Source organism: Camellia sinensis, chromosome 1 (genome assembly GCF_055761805.1).
Source record: "Camellia sinensis isolate YWXY chromosome 1, ASM5576180v1, whole genome shotgun sequence".
NCBI classification, from domain to species: Eukaryota; Viridiplantae; Streptophyta; class Magnoliopsida; order Ericales; family Theaceae; genus Camellia; species Camellia sinensis.
The window spans coordinates 163,719,900-163,740,030 of NC_138961.1; the positions used below are offsets into that span (position 1 = coordinate 163,719,900).

At 36.1% G+C, this 20,131-nt stretch overlaps 1 protein-coding gene across 2 annotated transcripts; it reads right to left on the minus strand.

Moving 5' to 3' along the window:
• Positions 1–410: 410 nt before the first annotated feature.
• LOC114267773 (O-fucosyltransferase 39) lies at positions 411–19,071 on the minus strand. Of its 2 annotated transcripts, XM_082888347.1 has the most exons (11): positions 18,397–19,026; positions 17,539–17,605; positions 17,352–17,414; positions 17,176–17,257; positions 16,946–17,016; positions 16,718–16,806; positions 16,393–16,596; positions 3,908–4,178; positions 1,937–2,164; positions 1,615–1,812; positions 411–967 (listed from the first exon to the last, which is right to left on the minus strand). In XM_082888347.1, the coding sequence occupies exons 2-11, from the start codon at positions 17,599–17,601 to the stop codon at positions 758–760; spliced, it is 1,479 nt and encodes a 492-aa protein (XP_082744473.1). In that variant the 5' UTR covers positions 17,602–17,605; positions 18,397–19,026; the 3' UTR covers positions 411–757. The 2 variants fall into 2 exon arrangements, with proteins under 2 accessions (XP_082744473.1, XP_082744469.1); XM_082888343.1 differs by lacking the exon at positions 17,539–17,605 and having other exon boundaries at positions 18,397–19,071.
• Between the last annotated feature and the right edge of the window lie 1,060 nt (positions 19,072–20,131).

Sequence of the window (20,131 nt, forward strand, 5' to 3'; positions counted from 1 at the left end):
TCCAGAAATGTTTCCAACGGACTAGAAAGCTTTCACATTTCTGAAATAGTCAGATACTACTCTAACCATGCTCCTTTTAGCACACACTGGAGACCACTGCAGCCATGAGGGCCATGGCCAACCTCCATCAGCGCATAAACTCTCTCTCTCTAATCTCAACATTAACCCCCACACAGCTGTTGGGATATCATCAATTTGTTCTTTTTTTCGTTTTCTTTTTCTCTCTTTAAACGGATGTAGCACACGTGCACATGCAATCATTACAAGGTCTTAGGTATATATACATCACGATAATTTAGCACCTAGGAGATGGGGGACTTTGCTTCACAGTCACAAGTAAGTGCACAGATATGAAAGTCTGCAGCAGTTACCTGGCTGCTGTGGCCATCAGAACACAGTGAGATGTAAAGTAGAGCAAAAGGTGAATGGTTCAAATAAAATAAAACTAGAGCCAGCACATTGTATATCCAGCTTTGGTAAACTGAGAAAATGATATATTACATTGCATGCTTGTTTAGAAATGCTATTTATAAATCACGTAGCAGATCCATAACACATGAACAATCCCATATTCTACGTAACTCCCAGTCTCCCATCCTCAGTGAACTCTCCACATGGTAATGCACATTTTCAACGCGTTCTACAGATGGGGGACAATGGAGTTGTATCTTATTCAGGTATCACAACACAAACAATAGTTGCAGTGGAAAATCGTAAGATAATAAGGCACGATCACATTTTTCAGGATGATTTCAACTCAAGCATGGCACATGCAATCGGGAGCCGGGTATGTATATATAGACTGTTTGGGCTTCCTAACCCTGATCTGCCCTTCTCTGTTTTTGTGACCTTCCTCCACTGCTTGTTGAAATTCTGACCAACTCATGCTCTTATTCAGGAATAGCTGGCCCAACAATGCCATGTTCGGCCGAAGTGTCTTCAAATTCTCAAAAGTTCGGTGTCCCACCTGTTAAATTCAAACTCTGGCATTAGAACTCTTCTGGCGTTCAAAATCATTGCAATAATTTCTCCATCTTTCTTTCAGCAAGTTTTCAAAATTAATTGTTGCAAACCCATTCATTTTTTATTTATTTATTTTTAATTTTGGATAATCAAAAAATTTCAGATATTAACTACATATATAAGGCCATTTTCAACACAATTCCATTAGCTCAATAATTTTTACCAAATTTCTCCAATCAATTCAGGAAATAGCAACATATTTTTCTTTTGGTAAATTTCCAAACTATCCCGTGATCCCCTCCCCTTGAAAATAAAAATAAAACAATTCAATAATCTAAATTTATCCTTTTAACACTTCCAACATTTTATTTTTATTTTTTAATAATTATGCCAATTAAATTCCGTGTCCCTGAAGCTACCAACTTCAGTTTGTCACTTGCAATGGAGCATGCTGCATCAAAAGCAACCATTGCACGGATTCACCCCAAGAGTTGACCTTAATACCATAAGCATAGTGATCAGTTTGACAACTCTTGATTAAATCAAAATTTTGAGTAAATACGGATGTATTGGATGCACGTACGAACCATGCTGCTGCCACTAGCATTCATTGAATTGGAAGTGTCTTCAAGTATGAACAGAATAGCTTACCATTGCATTGTGCATATTTCCCGGAGAGGCAGAAATGAAGATGTCACTGTGCATGCTGACATAATAATCAACTGCAGCTAATAAAGAAGCCTTTCCCTTAATCTGGGCCCTTTCCTCTGAAGAGGCAAGGCTCTTTTTTTCTTCCATTAGTGGAAACAAATTTCTCAAGGTTGAGATTCTAGCTTCTCCACCATATACCTGGAAAATATGAACATTAACAATATTGGAAATTAGACAACAAATAAAGGACCACATTCCAAAGATAAGTAAAATAACCCGCCCCAAGTAGTTGAGCTGACTTAGAAGGAAGTTACGTATAAACCTTGTGGGAGGCAAGATATAAACGAGTATTGTTGTCAAAGCCCAAAGCTGCTAGCAGCAATCCAATTTCTTCAGGAGTCAAAGGACAGCGCCCCTGATTCCTCAGCTCCTCATCAGTGAATTGAGAGTTAAGGACCCTTCCCTGCCAAATCACTTGCCTGTACTTAGCCAGAGCCAGCTTTTCAGCTTTACCCCCGCCAAAATCACAGGCTGAATGGGCAGCCATATCCTGTGTCACAACCACGAATTGTTTGTGGTAGGTAAATTTTATTATATATAAGAAATATACAAATGTACAACAAAGAACAGAGCAAAGGGACCTAGCCCTTACACCGGAGCAACCTTGACTGCTAAAGAAATGTTTAAAAATCATTGTTTGAAAGATTTCATTTACAAGCTGAGACAGCTTATACAAATCCATCATTCATTCAGTAAACTGGAACAGAGAAGAAATAAACATCCAATTCAGGCTCCCTGGCTCTGTTTTCATTATTGTCATTTTGCTGACAAAACTTTCACATCAACATCCCAGTTGAGAAAAACCTCCCATTTATATTGATTTCTACGGTTTGAAGGTATGTATCTGGTACTTTTGTGGGTACATCGCGGCTTAAATGTAATTCTTTTTTAAAAAACAGGGATAGAAAAATAAATGTAGTTTCAATTTTTAGATTCTAATTTTTAGAGAACTCCAAAAAATAAATAGTATCTTTGTAAATGTCCCAAATAAAAAAATTACATTTAGGGTTCTCTCTCTCTCTCTCTCTCTCTCTGTCTCTCTCTCTCTCTGTGTCGGTCTCATGAATCTCATTGACACTCAACACCTTCACCTTCTGGTAAGTCTCCTCTCCTGTCCATCTTCTTCTTTATTTTCATATCTCAACAACTCTATCTCTTATCCTCTCTTCATTAGAATCACATCTCATCTCTCATCTCACACTCCCTCTCAAAGTGCCATGAATCTCACCACAACTAACATCGACACCTTCCCGTAAGTCTCCTGTCCTCTCTGACTCTCCCTCTGGTCTCTTCTCTTCTCTATTTTGTACATTGCTTGAAGTACTTTTTGCATTTGATTTTCTAATTGTAAATATAAATTTTGTTTTTCTTATGAACATACCCCAGCCATACCTATATCATATTTTTTTAAGTTTTGTCATATTGGCATACCCACAACATACGGTACCTGTACCAACATCCATACCCGTATTCGTGCTTCATAGTATAAACGATTTTAATCCTCTAGCACAAATAACAAGTGACTTTTGTTTCAACCTCTACCATTCTTTTAACCTGTCTCTAGTAGCTAGCTTTCCTTTACAGACATTAGAAAGGCACATTTGTGGATATGATTGGTAAATCAGAAAATCTTAAACCAAGGCACTTCTGGTAGGTAGTTTGCCTCTTAATGCCATTCTTAGTTGAAGTACACCATAAAGACATGGAATTAATCTTTAAGGTATGGGGGAATGCTGCACAATTTCTTGAATTTCTTATGTCCTTTTGCTTAGGCCAGGTTAAAACTTAAAAGTTCATAGAAAAAAAATAAATAAATAAATAATCCTTTCAGCCTAAATGGAAAATGAGGTAATATTGAGCACAAGTAGCACGAAGTTTAATAACGAATACCAATAAGTGATGGAGCATGATGATTAAACAACCTAATTAATATACTCATAGGATCATTACATTAAGCACTAAAAAATTGCGACCCCACCAATTTGCAGACATGTAACATGCAATCTGCATATACTGGATGGCAGACAGAGACCGTGCATGAGGTATACAAAACATAGTTACATAGTAATAGCAATAGAGAAGGGCCTAAATCGATTGTCTCGAATGTTGAAAATTACAAAAGCACATCAAGCATGAAGTCAAAACTTGTAACCTCTTTCTCTACACTAGGGAACCAAGAGTAAAAAATTAGATACTCAGATCATTAAATATTTATAAAAGAATCAGGCCATACCTTGTCAAACCGAAGGTGTAGGACAACAAACTTCCTTGGTCCTTGTTTGTTTTTTGCATCAGTGACCGCTCTTAGGTCATTAGCACCAAGTACTTCATTTTGGTCAGCTGGATTACGAAGGCGACTAACAAGAGCATCTCCAAGAGCTCTAATATGAGGAACGAAGATTAATGCTTTAAAGTTGACTTTACAACGTAGGAGTTGGATATATGTTGGTAAGTGATCAAATGCTAGGCGGTGAGAAAATGGTGCAATTGCAGCTATCCCATAACTGGATCATTAACAATGTATGAAGATCACAATCAAAGTATAGAAATGAAGTAAAAAGTTCAAATAACTTTAAAACATCAACTAATACGCTCAACACTGAAATTATATCAAGGAACAAACTGAACATAAGCAGTAAAGAGTACAAAAATTTCAAAGATATTGTGTAACCCATTAGAAGTTCACAGACAAACATCTCTGCTGAAAAGGATTAGAGGAATCACTATTATGCTTTTTTATGACTTCATTTTGAAGCACCTTCATCTTGGGTACTACAGGTTCTTCTAGAACAACAAGATAACCCAACAAGTAAAGCATTAACCCTATGCGTCTGTATCTCTTTTTAATCTTTTTGTCATTCCTTCTTGTTATGATTTACATGTAGGCACAGACTCACAGTTATATTCATGATTCGGGAAAAAAAATAATAGGCACAATTAGTCAAGAGTTTTTCATTAAAACATTAAAGAACCTACAGAAGCCAAAATGATTAATGTGTTATGCTTTTAAGGGCAGGAACAAGGTCATCCTAACATTTTCACATCATATGCCTATTCTGAAACTGCACTTGCAAACTTTCTTGATTAAACTGAAAGCCTTGTGCACCTTTGGAATTGGAAATTAACACGTGAAGTAGAATCATACTTTTCCAAAAATTAGAAAAACAAAAGGCATTCATACTCTTTTTAAAATCACCTTTCCCAAAGAAAACATCCAATTCCATCACATCCCCCCTAAACCCATTCCAACACTGCTGAAATCATAGATTTACACTTATGTTGAAGATATCAAGATCCCATGATTTATGCTTATCATGATTTTGCATCTTTGATTTATTTCAATCCCTTAGCCGAAGGCATACGATTGTATCTCCCATTCCATATATATGTGTAGGGCTGCAAATGAACCAAGCTATTCATGAACAAGCTCGGCTCGGCTCAGTTCGTTTTGTAAACGAGCCAAGCTCGAACTCGAACTCGAATATAAACGAGCCGAGCTCGAGCTCGAACTCGAATATTCGGCTCGTTTAGTAAACGAGCCGAACTCGAACTCGCATAAGCTCAGCTCGTTTATCTTTATTTAAATTATATAATAAATAAATTATTTGTGTATTAAATAATATATAAATATATATATAATAGTATAAATACATTATTTATATATTAAATAATATAAATAATATTTTTTTTAAAATAATATAAATAATATTAAAAAAAATTATCGAGCCAAGCCGAGCCGAGCCGAGAAAATTAGAGAGATTGTGAGGGTTGCACATGAATTATATTGCACATGAATTACACGAGGACGGTGAACCACATCTACATGCTCTCGTCCAATTTTCATACCGTTTTCAGACACAGGATGAACGGTTCTTCGACGTTACTAACGATCGCACTAATTGCCATTTCCATCCAAATATACAAGGGGCCAACAACCATCAAACTGTGCTGGAATACATCTCTAAATACGGGGACTACACGGAATGGGGTGAATTCCGTGAGAGGGGTCGCTGTGCTAACAAGGACAACAAAGAAAATGTATATCACGAAGCTCTTGCAGCCGGAAGTAAAGAAGAAGCACTGGCACTTGTAAGAAATGTCGATCCAAAATGTTTCTGGCTAAATTATGACAAGTTGTCATCCAATTACGACAGGATTTCATTTACTCCACTATTGCCATATGTTCATCAATTTACAGATACAGTATGGATCGTTTCAACAGCCATACAGCAATGGGTTGCAGAAAATATAAGAGACGAAGCCCAAAGACCACACAGGCCCAAGAGCATTATAATTGAAGGCCCATCTAGAATTGGAAAAACATGTTGGGGCCCGGTCTTTGGGGCTACATAATTATTATTCCGGCCACATCGATTTGAGGGACCACAATGACGAGGCTTTTTGCAACATAATCGATGATGTGGCCCTACAATATTTGAAACATTGGCGGGGATTTATTGGAGCGCAACAGAATTTTTTTTCAAATTGTAAATATGCCCGCCCAAAGAAGATAAAAGGCGGGATTCCAAGTATTATATTATGCAACTCCGGAGCCGATTCTAGTTACAAAGAATTTTTGGAAAAACATGAACACGCCGGGCTCCAAGCGTGGGCGATCCGAAATGCTGAGTTTTACACACTCAGTCAGCCCCTCTTCGCCAAAACTGATCAAGAAGAGGCATCACAATGAGAAGAAGAAGGCTCAACAACGCATGAAGATATTCCACTTCCAATGCAGCTGTTCGTTATTCCACACGAACGGATGTATCGAACCACATCCACTGGAGAGAAAGGATGCTATCAGGGGTCTTCTATGACACTTTGAAGAACCCGATGTGGTTCAAAGCAGTAGACATGTCCATGCCGGGGAACCAAGGTGTATACAAGTTAGAATACCTGTTCAACTACAACCTCCGGAAAGCATTGGGAGTCTGGACATTCACCGCAATAATGTATACATGGCTGAATACAGTGGTCTCAAAAGCCTGACGCAGAATGTACTTACCCAGCTTATTGCAAGCAGGATGACGAAGACATTGTTTTTCCAATTCTAGATGGGCCTTCAATTATAATGCTCTTGGGCCTGTGTGGTCTTTGGGCTTCGTCTCTTATATTTTCTAGAACCCATTGTTGTATGGCTGTTGGAACGATCCATACTGTATCTGTAAATTGATGAACATACAGCAATGGTGGAGTAAATGAAATCCTATCGTAATTGGATGACAACTTGTCATAATAGAGCCAGAAACATTTTGGATCGCCATTTCTTACCAGTGCCAGTGCTTCTTCTTTACTTCCGGCTGCAAGAGCTTCATGATATACATTTTCTTTGTTGTCCTTGTTAGCGCAGCGACCCCTCTCACGGAATTCACCCCATTCCGTGTAGTTCCTGTATTTGGAGATGTATTCCAGCACAGCCTGATGGTTGTTAGCCCCTTGTATATTTGGATGGAAATGGCGATTAGTGCGATCGTGAGTAACGTCGAAGAACCGTTCATCCTATGTCTGAAAACGGTATGAAAATTGGACGAGAGCATGTAGATGTGGTTCACCGTCCTCGTGTAATTCATGTGCAACCCTCACATAATTTGGTGGCCTGTTAGTGAACAACTCTCTAATTCACTATTTGATGTCTTGATTACACAACACTCATATAGGGCTGCAAACGAACCGAGCCGAGCTTTGCTGAGCTCGAGCTCGGCTCAGCTCGTTAACATTAATAGAACTAGAGCTCGGCTCGGCTCGGCTTGGCTCGATAAATTTTTTTTAATATTATTTATATTATTTAAAAAATATATTATTTATATTATTTAATATATAAATAATTTATTTATTATATAATTTAAATAAAGATAAACGAGCTGAGCTTATGTGAGCTCGAGCTTGGCTCGTTTACTAAACGAGCCTAATATTCGAGTTCGAGCACGAGCTCGAGCTCGACTCGTTTACAAAACGAACCAAGCCGAGCCGAGCTTGTTCATGAATGGTTCATTTGCAGCCCTGCCCATATATATGGAATGGGAGACACAATCGTATGCCTTCAGCTAAGGGAATGAGAGACATTTCTCGGGAAAGGAGGTGCTTGAGGCTATGAATAGTCTCAATGGTGTTAAAACCCTGGGGCACGATGGGGTTTCCATGGCATTCTTTCTGTTAAATTTTAGAATGATAAAGATGAAATACAAAAAATTGAAGAACATCAACACAAAGAGATAATGTGGTTCAGGTAAGATTGGCCTACGCCCATGACACAAAGCCACTGTAGGCTATACATCTTTCATTCACTATTTGATGTCTTGATTACACAACACTCATATAGGGCTGCAAACGGACCGAGCCGAGCTTTGCTGAGCTCGAGCTCGGCTCAGCTCGTTAACATTCATAGAACTAGAGCTCGGCTCGGCTTGGCTCGATAAATTTTTTTTAATATTATTTATATTATTTAAAAAAAATATTATTTATATTATTTAATATATAAATAATATATAATAGTATAAATACATTATTTATATATTAATTAATCTAAATAATATTTTTTTTTAAATAATATAAATAATATTAAAAAAAAATTATCGAGCCAAGCCAAGCCAAGCCGAGCAGAGCCGAGCCGAGCCGAGCCGAGCTCTAGTTCTATTAATGTTCAACGAGCTGAGCCGAGCTCGAGCTTAGCAAAACTCGGCTCGGTCCATTTGCAGTCCTATATGAGTGTTGTGTAATCAAGACATCAAATAGTGAATGAAAGATGTAGCCTACAGTGGCTTTGTGTCGTGGGCGTAGGCCAATCTTACCTGCCAAGCCAAGCCGAGCCGAGCTCTAGTTCTATTAATGTTAACAAGCTGAGCCGAGCTCGAGCTCAGCAAAGCTCAGCTCAGTCCGTTTGCAGTCCTATATGAGTGTTGTGTAATCAAGACATCAAATAGTGAATGAAAGATGTAGCCTAAAGTGGCTTTGTGTCGTGGGCGTAGGCCAATCTTACCTGAACCACATTATCTCTTTGTGTTGATGTTCTTCAATTTTTGTATTTCATCTTTATCATTCTAAAATTTAACAGAAAGAATGCCATGGAAACCCCATCTTGCCCCAGGGTTTTAACACCATTGAGACTATTCATAGCCTCAAGCACCTCCTTCCCCGAGAAATGTCTCTCCAACCACTTTCTTTCATCCTGTATAAATATTGTTCAACTCCAAACCATCAACAAAAGGTCTTTTAATTTTTTGCTTGGAGTACAACCCCCTGTAGAAATCCATAATGGCATGGGATATATCCTCCTCCCCAGTCAAGTTTTCCTTATCAATCTTGATTCTCTTAATATGGTTACCTCTTCTATATACATTAGCCATTCTACAAAATATTCCAATGTCTCCATTGTCGGAAAGTTTGAGTTTTTAGGCTTATTTTTTGGCAACTTTGAGCCCAAATTGAAGCAGGACCCATGCACCATTCGAGGTGGGTCTGAGTGGCGACATGTGCTTTGCCATGTGTTGAATCATGCCTCAAAGACGGTTCGTCAAAAATATTTTTGAGTGGATGGGAAGTTGACGTCATTTTCGGATTCGTGAAAATGGAAGTTGAAGAGACAAAGTGGGTTTGCTCATTAAATGGCTTGGCCTACATTAAAACAAAAAGAGTTTATATGAGTATATAAATTCTAGGTTGGCATACTTGGGATGGGCCCCAAGAGGCACTCCAAGTTTTGTAAGAAGGAGAGTTATGGACAAAGTGTGTTTGACCCAAATCCACTAGTGTGGGTTGTGGGTTGGGTCCTAACTTTAATTTTTTTGACAAAATTCATTTGAATATTTTCAAAACTTTTGCGGGAAAAATCAAATTCTTAATTGTTTTGCTTCAAAATTTTGCGGGAAAAATTTCGAATTTGAATTTTTGAATCCGAACCAGTTCCTTCTCTTCCCTTCTCCGGTCACCTCTCTTTACTCTGGCAGTTTTCCAATTCACACCAATTCACACCTATTCCAAGTTTTATAAGAAGGAGAGTTATGGACAAAGTGTGTTTGACCCAAGTCCACTAGTGTGGGTTATGGGTTGGGTCCTAACTTTAATTTTTTTGACAAAATTCATTTGAATATTTTCAAAACTTTTGCGGGAAAAATCAAATTCTAAATTGTTTTGCTTCAAAATTTTGCGGGAAAAATTCGAATTTGAATTTTTGAATCCGAACCAGTTCCTTCTCTTCCCTTCTCCAGTCACCTCTCTTCACTCTGGCGGTTTTCCAATTCACACCTATTCGAAGGGCCTCCAAACCTATCCAAACAATCACCATAAAGCCTATAAATTCAGGCCCCTTGTCCAGCAATTCCTTAATTTGTTACTTGCGTTCTTTCCTTGCATTCTTTTGCATTTTTTTTCTTCTCTGGTTTTTGCGTAAAAGTGCTACACATTCTGTTCACCAGTCCCAATCTCGTAGTGCTGCATTGTTAGGTGTAGTCATTGCATCCTGGGAGGTCGGCGTCATTATTCTTGAGCACCATAGCGAGGACGTAATGATCTTAAGTAAAGTGTGTCCAACACAAGCCTCGACTTTTTTTGTATTTCTGCATCTTCTACATCCTGTAAGTTCTGTTTATATTATTTAATTTAATTTATAGTTTGTAGTCTTATTCTTGCCATATACTTCAACAAGAATTTCTTTTCTTATTTGTGATTTTTGGAAATATTATTCTGTTACAAAATAATTTTCTAGTTTCCAAAAATAATTTACATTCTGAAATTATTTTAGACTTTTATTATATAAGTCATTATTTTATTTTTAAATACACACAATTCGCTAGTTTGATAAATAGTTTCAAAAAGAATGAAAAGAATTATTTGGTTTTTTCATGAATGAGGTAAAGGCCATGTATATATAATAAATTCATGATACAATTTAGGAAACGATATAAACAAGGAAACTACGATATAAATAAGAAAATAATACTATATCAGTGATTAATACAATCACAGATTATATACATAATACTAAAAATAAAAGATTCTATGTACTCTAATTTCTATATTCAACACTCCCCCCTCAAGCTAGTGTAAAAATATTCAACAATCGTAGCTTACTAATGAATGATTGGAAGAAACCGGAAAAAACTCAATAGCTAGTCCAAATAAATGCTACCAAACAAATTTGGTAGTCCATTAAATAAAAAAGGCCAAAAAGTGCTGAATACAACAGCACCACATCCTAGAAAGGGAAAAAAATAGGGACTGAACTGCCCTAGAAGAAACTGACTAGAATCAATGTCAGGACAGTTTAAAGAGGTCTTGCCAAACCATTGTAGGAACTGACCGAAACTAATGTCGGGACAGTTTATAGGGTCATGCCGGACCTTTGTACGAACTAACTGGAATCAATGTCGGGGACCATTTAAGGGGTCATGTCAGACCGTTGTAGAGACTAACTGGATGTTAAACCAGCAAGTGTGGCACACACATAACTTATGACATGGTGCTAAATGATGATGGCAATAGATGATTGAGTGTGCCAAGGGGTAGCTTATTAGAAAGTGCGCCAAGGGGTAGCTTATTAGAAAGTGCGCCAGGGAGGCGGCTTAGGTGGTGCGCCAAGGGGGCGACTTGGATTGTGTGCCAGATGGGGCGGCTTAGGTGGTTCACATGGTATATCACCATGATATAGGTATAATACCCCCCTCAAACTCAAATAGGTTTGAAGATAGAAAGACAAAGTGGAGCAGAAATACAAAAAAAAAATAGATTGTGAGTAAAAAAAAAATATGATAGAGATATTTGCGATAAGAATAATAAACTAGTGGATAGAGAAAGAGATTACTACAAAGTGATACTGAAAGAAAATATAGCAGTGGAATGGGTTGAGGTCCGGCTGCCGCCTGCCAGTGAAGCAAAATTACCAAGTACTTAACCTAGCTCTGATACCAAAAGGAATGAAAAGAATTATTTGGCTTTTTCATGAATAAGGTAGAGGCCATGTATATATAATAGATTTATGATACAATTTAGGAAACGATATAAATAAGGAAACAATACTAAATCAGTGATTGACACAATCATAGATTATATATATAATACTAAAAATAAAAAGATTCTATATACTCTAATTTTTATATTCAACATTTCCTACATTCATCCCCTTCATTAAACCAAAGGGATCATGCTTTGTACTGCCAATTGATTTCTTATGAGATCATCAAACGACGGACTTCTCTTTTCTTATCATCACTCAACACTGCTCGCCCCTCCCTCCTTATCAAGGTGCTTTATTTGTTCAAGAAACCTAGCAATCTTGATATCCACCCTATCAAACATCTCTTTATTCCACACCTTCAAATATTCTTCAAGGAGCTTTAACTTCTTAACTAGACAAAAGTTAAAATAGCCTTACACCATATACCCCTGCCACCAATTCCTCACCATGTCAACAAACCCCTTTTCCATCAACCACATGTTATCAAATCAAAAAGGACTTGATCCTCTATTCAACCCTTTGCTACCAAGAAAATAGGAATATGGACTAATACAAGCCGTGGAAGACTATATTGTCTAACATCGGGGGCAATGCTCTTCCTAGTCCAAAGAAATAAGGAATCTGTCAACTCCGGACTAGATCAACAATTACCTCAAGTAAGCCTCCAACCCTCAAGAGGCAAATCCATTAATTCCTCCTTTGTGAAAAACTTCAAAATTGCTCCATTGTACCAATTATCTCCCTACTATCCATCGTCTCAAAGGAGAATTTTACCATTAAAATCATTCAGTTCTATCCCTCTTTAGTGTTAGACCATTCCTCCCACAAGCCCCTTCTCTATCAGAGTAAGAAATTAGGGCCATAAACACCAAAAATACCCAACAAAACCCCTCTTCAATATTCTCAAAGAAACATGAGATCAAACAAGAAATAATACTCATCCCCTTCTTGCAGAGCTTCCTCGAGTCCCTAATAACAATAACACCTCATGCTATTCCTACAGTGGCCAATACTTCCCACTGGACCCACTTACTACCCCATAAGAATTTTGCCCACTTCTCAGTAAAGTTTTTAAAGACGAATGCATAACGTGAGGCGTTTTATCCCTCATGAGGCGAGGGGCATAAGCCTCAAGGCATCAAAGCATAAGCATTTTGTTTTTTGAAATTTTATTTTTATTTAATAAATAAAATATTTTAAAAGTAAAAAACTATTAAATATAAAGGCTATAAAGCATGGACACGCCAAAATGGAAGCCGTGGCGGTGTTGGATACGGGGGACACACCGGGGACAGGGGACACAAACGGGACATGCCAGATGGCTTGTCCCTTTAATTTAATTTATTTTTTTGCAAGGGACACGACGGAGACACGACAAGGACACGCGTGTCCAAATCTAGACACGCCATGGGATCATCTTCTGAGGACTTTGATCATCTTCGATTGTCTTCATCTTTGTTCTCTCTCTCTCTATCTGTTTGCATATAATTTACTTTATATAAGATAATTAATCATATATAATATATATAATAAATTTATAAATTATAATTTTTGTCAAGTATAATAAAATATCTAATTGTTATTTCTTAAAATATCATATTTAATAATAATTTTTGCAAATTATTATTTCTTAACTTTTTAACATTTAATAAATAAAATAAATCATCCAATTATTTAAAAGAAATCTAATTAAATCATATATAATAAAATATCTAATTTTTCTTTTTATTTATTTTAACATATTTTATTTTTCCTTATTATTTTTTTATTTATAATATATATATCAATTAAAAATAAAAAAATAAATTAACAATAACACATTATTTACAAAATATAATAAATAATAAAATAATTAATGTGTATTAAAATAAAAAAATTTATAAAAAAATTAAAAAATTTGTCGTGTCCCCTGCCATGTCCATGTCCATGTCCCCATTTTTTAGAAATTGCTGTGTCCCGTGTCTGTGTCTGTGTCCGTATGCGTGTCCATGTCCATGCTTTATAGTATAAAGGTGTAAATACTTTTCTAGTCAATGTTAAACATTTCATTGTAGAGAAAAAAGATTGCCCTTATCAAAGGTGAAATCGACATTCTAAACTTCAACTATCGAGCTTTCCACTTGAGTTTGAGCCTTGAGTTTTTTCTTAGTTAATCATTTACTTGATTTTGCGCATGGAATATCGTTGCAAAAGAGGTTTTTCCTTTTTATTTTTAAATCATGTATTAGATTAGGTTTAACAATAGCTCAACAAGTTCTCTATATGCGTAAAGCTTATATGCCTATATGCAAAAGGCATGTAAGGCACACATATCAGATTGTGATTTACGTTACACAGACTCATTAGTTTTTGGAGAAGTACTCATGTCACCACAACACAACACGGGTACGGGTATAGAATCTGGCCAGGATACGACATGGGAGAAGTAGATACAACATACGGAAGTAAGAAGAAAGATGGCAAACCTATGATTAGGGCTACAAAAATGGAGATTATGGCTTCGATCTTCTTCTATTGATCTGTTTTCTTCTCACTCTCACTCTCACTCTCACTCTCGATCGTTCTCTTCGTCTCTCTATTCTCTCTGTTTCAATTAACTTCGTCTCTCCCTTCTCTCTGTTTTCTTCTCTCACTGATTGACTCTCTCTCTCCTTTTTAATATAATTTATCATAAATTATATCATATATAATATAATTTTTATGTCTAAAATAAAAAAATTTATTTATTTTATCATATATAATATAATTTATTTTATGCCTAATATAATTTTTATTTGTTATTTATTTTTTATTTTTTAACAGAATCTATTATTTCTTAACTTTTTTTAACTCATCTTCATGTAATAAATATATTTAAAAAATAACTATTTAACGTATCCATGTATTCGTATCTAAATTTGGATCCATATCCACGTATCCTCAGTTTTTTATTTTAAAGTGTCAACCCCTAAATACGCATACACATCCACATCCGATACCCGCACCCGAGTCCGTGTAATGTTGATTGTGATGTGCAAGCCTTTGGGAAGTGTCGTCTAAAAATCAAAGCCTCAATACATTTGGTCTTAGCCTCGCCTTGAAGCTAGCCTCGATGCAAGCCTCAATAAAGCCTTATAAAACTTTGCTTCTAAGGAGAAGGTCTCCTTTTCGATTTCTTGTAAACTCACCAAGTCTACCTTCTACTTCTTCAAAGAGGCTAATACCACCTTCCTCTTTCCCACCACAGCTCCCCTATTATGAGGCCTCCATCTTTTCTCTCTGCCTCCCAACAATGTCATTACCTCTTCCTCATACCCTACGAAAGACACTCACAAATTTTTTTTGAGACCTCTGATCTTTGTCATCGTGTAAAGGCTTCTTTCTGTTTCTCTGCTTCCTTATAACCAATCCCATCATTAGGACTCATTACTATTAACGAAGAATAATCCATTGGGGACAGCTCTTCCATTCCCTCTGTTATCGCCTTAGACCCTCTATCTGACATCACATCTCATGGGCAAGCTTCTAGTCCACTCTCAACCATCCATCCTTCAATTTTCAACTGGGCATTTGCTGGAACCCTGGCCCAACACTCATCCCCTCCCACAACTTTGGAGGTCCCCAAGTCTGGGCACGAGCTTATCTCAGAGTTCAACACTTACCAATCCGTAAAGTTGTTGCTCTCCCAAGTTCATCCCCTTCAATCCTGAATTCAAATAAGTGACAACTATGTACATTGCTAAATGAAAATTATGAAAGAGTGTTGCAAGCCTCTTCATAAGTGTGCTATGTGCCACCAAATAGCATTTTAATAAATAAGAGAGTTCAATATAAAAAAACCATCCCATCCTGCTAAAGCAGCCTCCTTCTCTTTTCCACCAATGTCGGATTGAATGAAGAAGTTTCAAGTTGGCCATCGACTGACCCGGGTGGGCAGGCAAACATGTAGCTTGTTGTAAGATGTTGCTAGAAGCACTCATGCCAAGAAACAAGCATAAATATTCATCCATCCACTAATAATAACACAAACAAAGAAGCATTTATTTCTTAGGTTTACAGCTGATACATAATTGTGAGGCACCGTAGAAACATCGCATTTTTGTAGAGATGTACCAAAAGCTTACATGTTTTCACCTAAGATGTGGTTAAAAATTAAAAAATTAAAAATAAAATAAAATTTAAAAAAAAAAAAAAAAAATTGCTTAAATAGTTTTGGACCTTACAAATTGTCAAATTTCTACCAACACTACTCTCAAAAATTTCCACCATATAATCAAGCAAAATGGGCAAACAATCCAAAATCATCATATGGTTGTACCCAGTGCACAAGGCTTCCTCTTAAAGTAGGGTCTGGGAGAGGTAGCAGGTAGTTAACCTTCCCCCACTTTTTGTGGAGAGGCTCGAACCCACGCCACACCACAATGGGAGCGGATAGCACTTGTATTACTCCAAGTCATGACCTCAAGTCCAAAACCATCATATGATATATCTTTTTGTGCAGAATCTTGGGTCTCTCACAATAAGCGCATTCAATTCTAGATTCAAACAAATGCCTAAGTAACTACTGCTCATGTTAAAATAAAAATAAAAATTAAAAATAAAAAATCCAGTTCAATTTGCAGACAATCTACGTAATTTAGGAAACCAATAGACTGTTTTGTTCTTCTGTCAGTTGCAAGACCTACCCTGTTCAAGTTTATTAAACTAATAATGTTAAGGAAAGAGATAGGAGGTCTAGAACTTCGAAGCACAAGTAACTTGTGAAACAAAAAACACAGGTACATACCAACCTCTCTAAAACGGGCAAGACATTCTCTAGATACCAGTTAGCCGAAGCATGAACTGGTGCAGTTTTAATTCTGGTAGCACGAATTGCTGTTGCATAATACTCCCTTGTGCTCCAAGCGAAATCATCAGGCAGCTCTTTAACTATAGAAATATCATCCTTCAACACATCAATAAAGTGGTCCACATCAAAGATATCCATGAATGAGCTGCAGGAAAGAAAAGCAAGAAAAAAAAAACACAACTTTGTATTAATAACTTCTTCAAAGTATATGAGATTTTAAAATTTATAAACAAATGGTAAGAACACATGAATTATGTGAGAAAGACCTTGAGTCTTTCCAGACAGGATTCACTTCAAGATGTGGTATGACCAGAGTTGCATTCAGAATCTTAGCAACAGCAACAGCATCACAGATCTGTTCCCAAGAAAAGAAAATTTTAAATTTCAAAAACAACTCATATTTTCTCAAAGCAGGCAATTATAGATCATTAAAAACATTCATTTCATCTATTAATATTAATGCAAACAGTTAACGTAAATCTTCATATGCCTACCCCCATTCGCTGCTGGTTCAACCCTCCATCAAGAAACACTTGGAGATATCCTTGAGATTCATTTGGTAGGGCTGCTTGAATTAAAGGATGAATCCATCAGAGAAAGAAATTTACAAATAAAAAGACCTCATTATTCTCATGTAAATTCAAGCCTCATCACTTCACAAAACCATTGAATTTTTTTATAACCGAAAACTTATGTGTTTGTTGTTCTATGTCTTATAACTTACGAGGGCCATTAGTGGAATCCACACACGGCGTCCATCCTTGGTTAGCCAAAGGAGTCCAGAGATCAGACTGCTGCTCATTTGCCTACATGAGGGGAGGAAAGGTGAGTTTTGAAGCAATAACTCAATGAAAACAACGTTTTTATTACAAAATTATGTAAATGCAAACTGATGCTCACATTTTCACGCTGTAAAGCACTCTTAAGTAGACGTAAGTGTCTGGGTTTTGGAGCATTCCATTCCTGCACAACGCAATTAGAATATTAAATGGCATGATTAGCACCAATCCCAAAACAAAATAAAATAAAATAATGAAGTTTGATGCCACAGACTTGCAGTAGCATAGACACAAACACATGCACATACCTCATTCTCAAAGCAGTAACAAAATTCACACATTGCAAGTTTAGAGATCCTAGAAAATGGCATGCCACTTGACAGAATGTGAATTCAATTTAGAAATGGCATAAGAACAACAGACAAAAGTAAATAAATAAATTCATTGTGATCAAAGCTTCTTCTTTTTTTTTTTTGGGGGGGGGGGGGGGTTGAATATTATGATCAAAGCTAATCCACTGTTTTCCATAAAAATATTAAAAAATAAAATAAAAGCAATTGATCCACTGATCCAAGCCAAGCAGGACTAGCTCACCAAAGCCATATACAACCTAATAAGTCAATGCTTCCAAGGGTCTAATTATGTCAAACCATTGTGTTGGTTTGTAATAAAATATAGCAGAATTTTATCCAAATCCCAGGAAGTCAATAATTAAACATTCATCTCTCTGTTTGACAATTTGAGTCCAAATGAACCTATATCCCATTCCAGGTTCCCAAATCCCAAACTGCCATTTTCAGAATGGCACCCAAATTATTATCCCCTATGAATTTAAATATAAAAAACCCAAAACCCAGAAAAATATAATTGTTTTGTATCACCAAAAAAGCCAATTGAACATGAATAGAATAGAATATTTTTCCCTAGAAAAAAATAAATAAATAAATAAAAAAGAAAAAAAAATCCAGGGATCTTAAAGTGGGATAAGTTGAAGAAAATTTGAGGCTTTAGGAGTAAAAATCTTCTACTTCTTCTTCTCTAGTAACAAACAGTTTTCCATCAAACTAAACAAAACCCAGAGAAAAAGAGGAAAGAGAATTAAGAAGAAAAAAAGGAAAGAGTAAAAAAGACAGATATGATTGAAAGAGTAAAGGTGGCAGGAATACCGAGAAAAGGGAAGTAGAGGCGTAGCTAAATGGAGCGAAAAGAGCAGGGAATAAAAGTGGAAGAATCAGCACGGCGAGAGCTCCTCCGTGATTGCGCTGGCTCACCTTCATACTGCTGCTGGTGGTCGGTGGTGAGCTCAGGCCTTGATTTTTTTTTGAGTGACTCTGGTGGTTGTAAATTGATGAGGCCCCTCTTCCCCAACCCAAGTCAGAGAGAAGAGAGAGAGAGAGAGGATAGGGGTTCTAAATCAATGTAAATCCTATCGGCATCAGCAAAAGCAAATCACATGGAGACAGAGAGAGAGAGAATGTGTTATATATACATATATATAAAAAGAATAAAACAAGGAGGAAAGAAAGCAAGCAAGCAAGAAACAGCTGCAGTGAATTGATTAGTGCAGCCACAGTTGATGATGATGGAAAGATGTGTGCTTTTCAGGAGGACCCTCAACGGTAAATTTTAGCTTCTAATATGCACTATGTGGCACGAATCTAAATTACCGCTCTCTCTCTCTCTCTCATCTTTTTTTTTTTTTGCTATTGTTTTTGACAGACATGTTTTTTGCTTTTTAGTTGTGGGTGGTGAACTTTTTTTAACTCTCTTTTGCTTGGTTGTTGCACCGACACTCTCACTCTCTCTCTCTACTAATAAGTGGCTTTTTGTTGGTGTGTGGTTGGTTGTCTGGTCGAACCCTGCCATATGTGTGAAAAATATTTTCGAGTTACATGTGATCGGATCAGGATCCAGTTCAGATAGTGATATTTTGGACCCAGATCAGATCCTACTGATATTTTGATCTCGTTTGGTGTGTAACTATTAAAACAGTTTATAAATTATAATTTAACAGATTATAAATTATAACTTTAATCAGAAGTTGTTAATCTGTTTGGTGTAACTGTTGGATTATAGATTTAAGTTGCTGAGTAGTGTTTGTTAAATAAACTGTGAAATAGTTTTTTCAATTAATTTTTATTTTTTGTTATTTACTACTTGTCTACATTTCTCATAAAAAATAATAATAATAATCTATAGTTCATTTGGGTCTTTTTCTATTTTTAAAAAAATAAAAAATAACAAAATCTAAGAGCATAACTATATATTAGCATGTCCACGGCAGAAACTAATAATCAAAAGTAAGGGGTGAGCAGCTTATTAGAATCAGCTTTTTTGAGTTAAAATAAGCTATTAGAATCAGAAGCTGTTTGAAATAAATTTAACCAAACAGTTCAAAATAATTTTTTCAAAGCTAAAAGTTATAAGTTAGCTTTGAAAAGCTGAAACAAACACCTTTGTTGTGCAGTTTGTAATGTATAACAAAATTATGACATTAGTTGGTGAAATTTTATTTTCACACATCTTATTATTTCAGTATACATATTTAATAAAATATTATTTTAATAATTATTATATTTTAAATTAAAATGACGGTAATAGACATTCATTAATATCTATAATATTTTATGAAAATATTTTCTGTACATATCTTTTAAAAAAAAATCTTAATATACATCTTTTGATTAAAAAAAATTAAATCTTAATTTTTTCATTGTTGACACTTTGCTTGTTACACCCTCTATACTTCTCATTTGCTTGCAAGACAATACTCTCATAACAAGTCTCATATTGCTTTAATCTCTTAATTTATACTCTATTAGTGACGAAAATGTTATTTTTTTTGTGCAAAACTTTTTTTTTTCCTTTCGCAGTTTTCAGTTGGATAATCAGTGCCGAATT